The following is a 12,340-nucleotide window of genomic DNA, read 5'->3' on the forward strand; positions in this document are numbered from 1 at the left end:
GCTTTGAATCCTAGCTCGGATACCCTAGGTTTACCCCCAGCTTCCTGTCCATATGTAATCATTTTAACTGGGGTGCCAGTATTAAAAAACTGACAGAGCGAATCCTGGATGGCGCTCCGAAACAAAACTGCGAACTGGCTGATTATACATAAAAGATTTAGACCCCAGAGTATTAACGAAATTCTGATGGTCCAAGAGTAGGGTGGGTTGGCGATTCTCTAAAGACCATAGACGGCGACTGCATAGTTATGAACCTTTGCCATCCGCATTTGGTTCGATCTCTACTAAACATTAGGGAAGAATTCTATCCTCAAAGCACGTGTATAAGCGCTCTCCCACTGTTTTATTTTACAAACCGATCCACAGGCCGAGAGGTAATGGTCCAATTTTAATGGTAAACATGTTCGAGGCCCTTTCCTCCCTAGACGCTGTCGAAGGACAACCAAACTATATAGCTAGAGCGATGCCCAGGTTGGTGAAAGGTATAACCAATATTTACTCAGGGGACCCCTCTAGTCCTTCTCAATTGGTGGGACAGAGGGACCCATTAGAACATTACACATCTAAATCGAATACAGCAACTAGGGAGGAAGAGCAAAAATTCTCAGCAGCCACGTTAATAAACAGTACTGTTAGAGAGATTGGTCTCGGATTACATAATTTTACCGAACCAGGGCAGTACTGATAGCAGTGTAACTCTAGTCGATTCAGGAGGACCTGTAACATCAATTCCCGCCCAGGCAAGTTTGTCAACCGCATCAGGACTTAGTATTGTTTTCTGGAACTTTGCAGGACTGCGCTCCAAAGTCATTAAGGATGAATGGCGTAGTTTTACACGGAACTTTAATATCCTTTGCCTCCAAGAGACGTGGGCCGTAACAGTTACCCATATTAACGGATTTAACTTTTATTTTTCACCTTAGATTCCCTCTCCATGGGCGTGCAAAAGGAGGCCTGACTGTGTTCATCTCTAATCTTTTAGTAATCCGGGAAATCACTCCCTTAAAATTGGACTCGAATTTTCACATAATTACTCTTGACTTGAATAAATCCGATATTTTTGTTTTAGTTAATTTTTATAACAATTTTCCAAAGCTCCATTTCATAGCTACTCTAAAAGAGATCCGGTACATCCTTATGGAATTTAATAACAAGAATAAAAAAAAAGAGTTTCCGTTATCTGGGGGGGTGATCCTAATTCACCACCATGTGGGCTAAATGATCATTTAACCTGTGGTTTGCAAGATGAGAACACCAACAACCTGACCCATTTTCCACATACATCGAGCGGGGATTGTCTAAATGAGACCCTATTTGTGTTAGATCTTGGTCTGGCAAACAAATTAGTGGTCCCCCTCAGTTCTCCTTATGCCGACCTTTAACGGCAGAGGTGCATCTTCTTCCATAGACTTCATATTTGTGTCAAGTACTGCAGCGTCCCGTATATTGTATTTTAAAACCCATGATAACGCTACCAGTGACCATTTTCCCAATAGCGTTACCCTTTCTCTTCCTATATGTCGAGAAAAGACTAACCAAGTGAGTATATTTGGTCAGGAACACCTGGTACTGAATAGAATAAACGGATATCCGCTGAAGTGGGATGAAGCAGATCCACTTAAGATCACTTCGGAAGTAGTAAAGAATTCCATCAAGGCCATAATGTTTGGACCCGTCCTCTACCCATCAAGAGATATTAGAAGACTTTTTGGTTATAACTAACGCAGTAAAGGCAGCTTTATGTATTTATCCTAAAGGGAACAAGAGGAAAATGAAGGGTTGGGTTAATAACGCCTGCACCAAAGCATACTCCTACCTAAAGTCTGACCTCCACAAAAAAGTAAGGGATAAACCATACTACTTAGAAAGACTTATAACCATGCAGTTAAAGCAAGGAAAACTGAATTGAAGCAGGAACTATGGGCAGAACTTCATAAGAGCTGCCTGATGTAAGATGGCACTTCCTTTTGGAAGATAATTAAATCTCCATTCTTGTCTGAACCCAGGGTTAATGATAAAATTGAAGTAGCTATTAATGAGTTAACTTGGGTGGAACACTTTTCTCAGATATTCGGATCATCTGCTAGAGAACTGACAGATCAAAAAGATACGGAGATGAGCCCCTGCCAAAAACCCTACATTTTCCATCTTGCACTTGATTTCACCCAGTTAGAAATCGAAATGGCAAGCAAAGGGGGGGAAGTTGCCAGGCCCTGATGGGGGTACCGGTAGACTTTTAAAAACACAATATGGATCTCTGGTTGCCTATATTGGTCAGTGTACTGGAAGCCACTTGCACGGTGGGGCTGATGGAATCTTGGTCCGATTCTATCCTGGTCCCGGTATTCAAACAAGGGGACCGCCAAAGTCCACTCTGTTATCGCCCCATTTCACTATTGGATTTATTGGGCAAAGTTGTGGGGCGTATTATCCTTGAGCACCTACAACAATGCGCAGACGATAACCACGTATTGTCAGACCTCCAATATGGGTTCAGGGAGGGTATGGGCACCACTGAGCAAGTTCTAAATTGGACTTTGCTAATGGGCAAATATGTGAACGCAAAGGGTGGGACTTTGCATATGGCTTATGTAGACTTAACCACAGCCTTCAACTGCGTAAGCCATTCGAAATTGTGGGGCATTTTAATAGAGATGGGGAGTCGAGCTCTCCCTGGTCAACTTTCTCTGCGAATTGTATTCAAATGCTACGGCCAGGGTGAGGTTCGGAGCGGGGGGGACTGACGGGGCTGTTTAGGATTGAGCAGGGTGTCAGGCAGGGTTGTGTCCTGGCGGCCTTCCTTTTTACTCTTTATACAAATGGCCTTGAACAAGCCATGCTGGAGGGGTACCAGGACCCTCTTCTACTTCACAAATGCCCGATACCCGCTCAACTCTATGCGGACGACGCAGTAATTATTGCTCGTACCCCCCTGGAACTCCAAAAGCTCGCTCAATAGGTATGACACCTATGTCTAATTTAGATTTCAAAATTAATATTAAAAACACCTTTATCATGAATTCAGGGCCAAGACACAAAGGGAGAGGTTTTCATCAATAATACCAAGGTGGAGACCACCAATACATATCCCTATCTAGGAATCTTAATTGATAAGTGCACATGGAGAAAAGCTATTGAGACCAGAAAGCTGTTATTCATTAGGTCTACCTCTGCTTTAGTAAGCTTTGCGCAGAGGCTAGGTAAGACACCCGGCAGAGATGATCCAGATTTACCAGGCAAAATGCATTAGTACAGCCATTTATGGAGCAGGGGTGTGGGGTTACGGTCATGTGGAAGCCCTTCAAAAAGTTGAAAACAGCTTTTTGAGGTATCTCCTAGCTGTCCTGCGAGGCACCTCGACCTTTAGCTGCCACCTAGAACTAGGTTTGCCATACATTACTGGCATCGTGAAAAAGCAGCCAATTCTTTTGTGGCACCGCCTCTGGTCCTCTCCAAAGGCCGTTTTTAACCAACGATTATTAAATGACTGTGTAGCACTCGAAAATTCACACAGGATCGTTTGGCTCTCATATGTCAAAAGGTCTCTGCATGATTTGGAATTGGAAAGATATTATCCTCACCCTCACTTATTGCTGAGTTATCAAGGAAAGGGCTGAGAAAGTTATGCTTGACTCACCTGGAAGATCCGAGACTGATTATTGGGGTAAAAAAAAACTCGGTTCAACATTCATTGTTGATTAAATCCCAATCCACCATGCCCATGCAGCCTTATTTAATTTGTAATCTGAGTGGCTATGAAAGGTTCCTGTTGACCCGTTTCAGGCTGAACATTTTTCATCGCCTGGTAACTTTTCCTAGAATCAATGATTGGTCGGAGCAGCTTACACCTTGCCCCTGTGACGAAGGGTCTACCCAATCGCTAATCCATGTAGTTCTTTTTTGCAAATTCTGTGAAGAACCGAGAACGCACTGGATAATCCCAATTTTACAAATTTTTGGCTTATGCCACTGTTGTCCTGCCCTAATAGTGCTGCAACTCTTGGAGACAGATTGCCTTGTGACAAATATTGTTAAATGTCTGAAGTTTTGTATTAGCCATAGGTCTAATTTATAACAGAAATAATGTTGTCCATATTTCTCCAACCCACTTTTTGCTACTGATCTATATGAACATATTAATGGTTTTAACACTACTTTTGTATTTTGAGATTTTATGTAGGCATGCTTGTCTTTTAAATTTGTATAATTATTTTTTGATGTACGTGCCTTTTTAACTATGAACTTTTATGGTTTTTTGCTATGGAAACCGAATGAAGTAATATTTGAAGTGCAATGCAATAGGTCTCACGTTTGCGAGAGTTTAAGCTGTTTTCATTGTAAATGACATTGCCTTTTATTAGTTTTAAAAACCAGACCTAAATAAAAGGCATTGTCTTCTGCAACGTCAAAAGCTCAAACTCTCATAAATGCAAGACCTATTACATTGCAAATGCTTGTTTAAGTTGCATGCCAAACAAGCATGCGTTGCTGCCTCAGGCCGAGACCCATCCACTTTGTAGAGTTTGTATTCTTCCTTTATCCATCAAACATCCATTAAGTTGAATTTGGTATATTGATGGTGACTTTATGATGCAGGCCACCCCACGTAACCACTTTTTGTCATATTAGGCTAATTACTTGTATTCTCTGTATAAGTGAAAAAGGGCAGTATTTTGTGTGATATAAGTTTGTTCAGTAGTTGTCTGACATCAAGAGATGCACATCAAAGACTTTAGTTTGAAAAAAGAATCTAGTCTGCTGAAATAAATGAAATGCACAAAGCAAAGTCCTAGACGTTTTAAATGTTGGTGACCATAAATATCATTGTATTTTACATATGGATAATTAATAAAAAAAACAGAAAATCCACAAAATCATGCAGTAGATTGTAAAAAAATGAAACTGATAGAATTGCATCAGTTATTGACCTTTTTTTCTGGCACCTTTTCTAAAGCTAGATGGAAAAAAAAACAGCAAAGTTAAGTATCTGGGCAAGTATCGTGGGAATTTATATTCTGTATCATTCTGGCTGTCTCTAAAAGCTGTATTGGTGACAATGTTCTGCAAGTCCTCACCCACCGGCCCCACATCAAACCCCCCCCCCCCCCAAATCATTAATTGATGTGTCCAACTACTGCGCCCACGGCTTAATATAGGTATCCCTTGTACCAGTATGTACCTTTGAACCGTTTTCATTGAATCATGTTGAGCATTCCTAGTTTGCTGACCAACTTTGAGAAGGCTGCCTTAGAGGCCATATCTGGTTTGTTAGACCAAATTCTAGACCGTTCTTTTGACTTGGACTTGTGCTGTTTAGCAAGTTAAATATCATCCTGAATGGCGGCACATTGAATTGGCAATGCAAGTTGTAGCTGCTGTTGGAAGGGCCTCTTGGTAGTAAATAAGAGAAGGGAGTAATTTACTTTCAGCATTGCCTGTCACTGTTAATGTGAAGTGAACCCAGTTGATAGGGCCTTTGTGTTTTTTTTGAGTGCTGAGATTTTTTCCATGAACACGTGATGCAAGGCTTGTATTTGTGGTTTTGCCGTACCTCTCTCTAATATTTTAGCAACATTTTCTAAGCATTTTCACACTGTAAGCTTAATGTTGATATTAGTTCTATATTCTCAAGCCTCGAAACAAAACAAACCTAATAAAATTTAAATAAGTGTTGCATTGTTTGTATTTTTTTTTTAACTTGATTGTCTTATTTTTTCACACGTTATCCTTTTCTATCCTAACTGTGCTGTCTTATTTTGTCTAGGTAATACTGCCCTGCATGATTGTGCGGAATCTGGAAGTTTGGACATCATGAAGATGCTTCTCAAATATGGAGCGAAAATGGAAAAAGATGGCTACAGCATGACACCACTTCTCTCTGCTAGCGTCACTGGTCATACAAACATTGTGGATTTTCTGACACAACACCCAAAGACCAGCACTATCGAGCGCATCAATGCCTTGGAGCTGTTAGGGGCCACCTTTATAGACAAGAAACGTGACCTACTGGGTGCTTTAAAGTACTGGAAAAGAGCAATGGAAATGAGGTACAGTGATAGGACTAACATCATCTGTAAACCTACGCCACAAACCTTGGTGATGGCTTACGATTATGCAAAGGAAGTAAATACTGCGGAAGAGTTGGACAACCTTATTGCAGACCCTGATGAAATGCGGATGCAGGCCCTGTTGATCAGAGAGCGTATTCTTGGCCCCTCCCATCCAGATACATCCTACTACATAAGATACAGAGGTGCTGTCTACGCAGACTCTGGGAATTTCAAAAGATGTATTAACCTTTGGAAATACGCTTTGGATATGCAACAAAATAACTTGGATCCCTTGAGCCCCATGACTGCCAGTAGTTTGCTGTCTTTTGCTGAACTCTTTTCTTTCATGTTACAGGACAGGGCAAAAGGCCTTCTGGGTACTACTGTTACATTTGACGACCTTATGGGAATACTGTGTAAAAGTGTCCTAGAAATAGATCGGGCTGTAAAGCAAACTCATTGCCCCCCAGACCAAATACAGTTAAACAAAGCTCTCTCTATAATTTTGCACTTAATCTGTTTGCTGGAAAAAGTCGCATGCAGCCCAGAACAGGACCATATAAAAAAACAGAACATCTATAGGTTTCTCAAGCTGCATCCAAGAGGAAAAAATGACTTCAGTCCCCTTCATCTTGCAGTTGATAAGAACACAACATGCGTGGGGCGCTATCCTGTGTGTAAATTCCCCTCTCTACAAGTGGCCGCTATCTTAGTGGAATGTGGGGCAGATGTGAATGTTAGAGACGCCGATGATAACAGCCCTCTTCATATTGCTGCCCTTAACAACCATCCGGACATCATGAATCTCCTTATCAAGTCTGGTTCACATTTTGACTCCACAAACTCTCAAAATCAAACTGCAAGTGATTTGCTAGACGAAAAGGAGATAGCAAAGAATTTAATTCAGCCCATTAATCATACCACACTACAGTGTCTTGCTGCCCGTGTGATAGTCAAACACAATATATTTTATAAGGAAGAGATCCCCGAAAAACTAGAGGATTTTGTTTTGCTTCATAGATGATGGCTACCTGTAGAGAATAAGTTGGTGGCGGACTGTTTCCTTCTCAAGCACTATTGATCAGATACACCAGCGTTTGTTCAGTTTGCCTCATGCACACATTGGCTCTGACATACTTTGCATCAGTTTGCATACTCTGCTGCCCAATATTTAATATGACCATGCCACATACAATTTTTTGTTATGTGCATTGCTCAGAAATGTTATGCCGTATTCCAGCTCTTTAATTTGTCTTGCCAAAGGCTCGTTTATGCTACAATTGTGGGTGGTTGTGTTTTTTTTTTCTTTTTTGAATGAGTTTTTTTTCGGTTCTAACTACACACCTCCCTGGTTTGTAGTTTTTTTTTTTTTTTTTTTTTTTTTTAATGGGCCGTTTCTTTTTTCTCCCGCTCGTATATTTTAACCCCAAATTTTGTTTAAATGGACCACTGCTAAAATGTACGTGCTTTATGAAGTGTTGATGTTGCAATTACCATAAGTGCTTTAACTTCTCTATGCACTGGCTCAGACATGACTGTTGTGTGGCAACATATTTCTATGCAGCAGCTTAGACCACTTCAACTGAAACACTGTTTTTGTTGTTTTTTTGTTGGAGCTTTTGTTTTCTGGGAGGACTTCAGTTTCATAGTATTGAGTTATACAAATGTTTTGACATGGCGCGCTAAAACTGGGAAAAGTGTCTGTTATTGGTTACAATACCACCTTCACCCTCCTGAAATTTGAGTCCTTAGAATGCATTCTGCAGCAAAACGAAGGGTACGTTTATTAAAACAGTCCTTCTGCTTGTGCTGACGCAGTTCAGTGTGTGATGAGATTTTCTAGAGTTTGCTCAATTTGAAATGTAGTCGCACAATTTACAATAAAAACACAGAAATCCAAAATCCAGCACCCACTATTATTTTTACTAGGAACAGACCAAAGCATGTCAGTGTCCTGGTGCTTTGCCAGACTAGAATGAATCTAATTGTCTATCGCAGTAACTGGTCATAACCATGACATCCAACATTGTGACCGTGCCATCCTTTCAGTTTTGAATTCATTTGGAAGATCTGCATGCATTATATCCATTTTTTCTGTCTGCTAATCAGAAACAAATCTAGGCTCTGTCATGTACATCTTGCTTTATAGGCATCTTTTTTAGTATATGCACAATAGCTTTGCTGTTGTGACAGAAAGGGCTCTTTTGACTTGATAAAACGTAAGTGAAAGAATAGAAATGAGAAATATTCAGGTAATGAGTGTAATGCAGCACTTTATTGTTGATTCCAAATAACATTTATTATGGTATATTAGCCAGGCACATGTCTTAATTAAAATGTTCTCAATTTAAGTTGTGCTCGTGTTTCAGTTATTCATATTGTCGTATGCAAAACTGAAGTGTTAAGCAAGTAGAATGTTACATAAATAGGTGGTTTTTTTTCTCTTTGCTGTTTTCTTTCAGAATTCCAGTCCTTTATATTTACTTCATGCACCAAGGATTTGAACTCGTACAGATTCTGGCTAATGTATTTGTTTTTTTCAATAAGTTTAATTTCCATTCAGTATCAAAGATCACGTTCTGCCTTTCTCCTTCATAATTTGAAGCCACAGAAACTGTGATTTCAGAGGATACTAAATTGTCCGACTCCTTTCGTGTATTAAACCTTAGTAATGTTGAGCCAGAAAACGTACTCTTTTGGAAAGTCGAGTAAATATATTTTATTGTATCAATTGACAAAAATTGTTACAAAAAGTGTCCTATAAAATATCCACAAAACTTGCTTGCTACAGTAATCCTAGTTAACTGCTACAAATTTGGATGCACTAGATCCTGTAAAACAAATCCTAAAAATACAGATCATGGATAATAAAAACTTTAAAACCCATGTGTCAATTATGAATTCAAGGCCTTCAAAGGCCTATTTTGGAAGAGATTCCAGCAAAGTGCAAAATAGATACAGCTTGTTGCAGCGTGCAAATCAAAGTCTGGGCATGCCCGAAGTGCAGTCTTGAAGTTCTAAAGTGCAAGGTGCGTTACTTAAACGTTCTTTAACTTTAAGTGCAAATTTGGCGAACCTAGCCAATTACATTGGTGTTTCCAGGCTAAACAAGAGTTTCATGGCATCCTTGCAATTACGTGTCCCATATTTTAAAAACAATAGCCTTAGTAAAGTGCAACATGCTTGTATTCGGCAATGGCATATGCAGACCAAATGGACCATGGATTCTTCATGCTGGTGGCAAAGTCTGCAGGTGGTAAATGTAAATGTATTGGCATTTATATAGTGCACTACTTACCCGTAGGGTCCCAAGGCGCTTCGACCGCTGCGAAACCCTTCCTGGCTTCCCTGAGAGATGGTCCCTTAATGGGTATCTCCAGGGTGAGACAAGGCATCCCCGGCGGTCTGGTGGGGCCGTTAGTGAAGATGAGGCAAGCTAATGCCCAGAGTTGCCGAGTGTGATCGCTGATCAGAGTGGGCACCGAGGCGAGAGAATTATCGAGTCCGCTGACCCTGGTCCAGAAACCTGCCGCACCGGGAATCGAACCCTGATCCCGGGCCGTCCTCTGCTCTCGGGTCTGCCGCCTCTAACCAGTGAGCCACACTACTTCACGCCTCTAGGGATTTCCAGCGCCTGATTTGCTTTAAAATGATCTTGTTTAATGCAGAATCGAGGTATGGTTGCCATAACCGATCTTCATAGGAGCTTACAAGTATCCCAATGTTACTTTTGGAACGATTCAACTCCTTCATATCTTCTCTGGATAATGCTCTAACTTGTTTTTTTAAATATAGATTTTAGTGTACCAGGCTGATAAGTCTGATCCTGCAGTTTGGTCATGTCAAGCTGCATTGCAGTGCAGGCAGTTTTCAGGCTGTTGCTCCATGAATTATTGGCTTTCATAAAGCTTATTTTCAGGGTTGACTTTATTGTGTTTGGAGGGGCCGCACAAACCCCTCGGTAGTACCGCACCAACGTTGCCCAGTGCTCGTAGTTTTGTTTGTTCAACCTAAATTCCAGTCGCACCAGGATGTTTCGTGTATGCGCTGGGATCTGGAAAATTCGCTTGTAGGCTCGGCAGTTGATATATTCCAGGCTATTAACAAAAGCCGCAGGAAATTCTAACTGGCCATATGTTATTGAGGGAAGCAGCTTGGCCCTTATAACTCTTCTAATGGATTTTGTTGTTGGGCTATTTAGTTTAGCATTCAGCTTGCACAAGGCGAATGTCACTGCCTTTGCCTTTGTTTCGGCTGAAGCAAGGTAAGCTGTTGATTTCCCATTACTCATCAGCCAAACCCCTAAGTAAATATATTTGGGCACTGCTATCTTCAAGTTGCCCAACCTCCAATGCTGTCAGAGTTTGTTGGCATACTTTCTGAATATAATTACCTCTGTTTTTCCTGCATTTGCTCATAGGTCATTCTTGTTGTTGTCGAGATTTGGAAAGTCTTTATCCCGTTTTTTCTGGCTGGGGCGCTAAATCCAGGAAGAGGTGGTCTATTAAAGATCTAACAGGTCTCTTGGTCACTGAAGGAGGGTGGATTCTGGGTGGAAAACGCACTTGCAGCAAGTTCAGCCAACAGTACCAAATGTCATGGCTCAGTCATAATTAACTGACTGGTCGCAGTCAACATTGTTGATTTTGCTGTAGCATCTGCTTAGACTCCAAGATGGTTCTGGTCCTCGGATGATGCACCGGGAAAACTTGCCGCACAGATACGATGGGTGGAAATTCGGGATGCGGCGGCGATCAATGCGGTGGTAGCACTGCGTCTGTTTCTTGAGCCGCGATCCCTCGATGCGTCTGTTCTTGCAGCAGCGACAGGCATGGCGTCGGTTCGACAACGGCGCAGCAGTACGTGCAGATTCTTCTGGCACTGCAGTGTTACGTTGGATAAACGGCCGCAAGAAGAACAATGTGTCGATTTCTTCACATCTTTAGATTTCCTCCAGCTCCCAACAGCAGGAACAACCTCCAGAGGCCCAGAACTGGAACACACACCTCCTAGCAGGTCAGAACTCTCAGAAGCAGACTTATTGGGAGCTGGGGGTGAAGTCTGTGTCCTGGAGACTTCAGGACAGGATGCCAGCACACACAGACCCTTCGAAATCTTAGAGCAGGTTCACAGCAGAGTTCCAGTCTTTGTCCTCTCCTTGGCAGAAACACCAACTGCAGGCCAACAGCACACAACAAAGGGGCAGTACTCTTCCTCACAGCTCTACAGCTCTCCACCGTGGTAAAGGTTCCTCCTGAGTACAGAAGTAATCTAAAGTTCTGGGGGTTTAGGTCTAAAACCTACACCCCTAAATGTCTTTGTTCTCTTTGTGCAAGGGTCTCCGAGCCAGTCCAACCCAGTTCTGTCCTCACTGGTGCAGTATGACCACAGGGGGTGGAGACGGAGCATGGTGCAAGGGACAGCCACTATTCAGGTGCCAGGAAATCTCCTCCCACTACTCTAAATGCAGCAAAGCCCCCTTTCAGCTCAGCTCTGAGTCATCCAGGAAGGGCCAGGCACATCTTGGCCTCTTCCCCCCCCCCTCCCCCCCCCCCCCCCCCCCACCCACCCTACCCTCCTCCCCACCCTCCTACCCAGTGGCTGTCTACAGTGAATGCATATACCTAGTCACTCCAAAACCAGACGGTCATTACACAAACAGGCAGAGGCACACAAAATGGTTAAACAAGAAAATGCTTACTTTCTAAAAGTAGCATTTTCAAACACTCCATTTAAAAATTTAAAAACCATTTTTTTTGTGTTCAAATCGTTTTTATTGAGCGAGAAAAGAAAATAAGGAACGAACAATAATACATACATACATAGTTCCATTGCACAATAAAATAAGAATAAAAATATGCATCCACATAGCACGTAGAGATCAGATGACATATCTATTGCTGAATTATGTATAATTGGGCTGAAATTGAGATCACCTTGTTATACACATTAGAAGCCGTCCTAAAACCGAACATAATTCTCCAATATGTAGACTATAGCAGCTAAGACCTCATCATAAGAGAAAATAAATCGAGCTTACGTGGACTAAAGAAGAAAACAATGGACATATATTGTTATTTCTACTGAATGCGTTCTTTAGTTAATAACATAAGGGAATACAAGATAACTCTATACCTTTTGCCTAATACCACATCTACCAGTTTGTTCTACTTTCAGTAAGTTGCAATATTACCTGTGTCTCATAATTCCAGTGTAGGGGGATTTGTCAAACACACATACTGTACAGGTATCTTCCGAAGGTGGATCAAACGAGAAAGAGGAAGCGTCAA

The 12,340-nt window shown here is 41.6% G+C and overlaps 1 protein-coding gene across 1 annotated transcript in view; it reads left to right on the forward strand.

Moving 5' to 3' along the window:
• Positions 1–7,217, forward strand: part of FEM1C (fem-1 homolog C) — a 97,129-nt gene extending 89,912 nt beyond the window's left edge. Inside the window, exon 3 of the mRNA XM_086961035.1 lies at positions 5,765–7,217. Coding sequence (XP_086817161.1) covers positions 5,765–7,074 — 1,310 coding nt within the window. The 3' untranslated portion in view covers positions 7,075–7,217. The remainder of the gene's footprint in view (positions 1–5,764) is intronic.
• The last annotated feature ends 5,123 nt before the right edge of the window (positions 7,218–12,340 follow it).

This window comes from Lissotriton vulgaris, chromosome 3_1, assembly GCF_964263255.1.
Source record: "Lissotriton vulgaris chromosome 3_1, aLisVul1.2, whole genome shotgun sequence".
NCBI lineage: Eukaryota > Metazoa > Chordata > Amphibia > Caudata > Salamandridae > Lissotriton > Lissotriton vulgaris.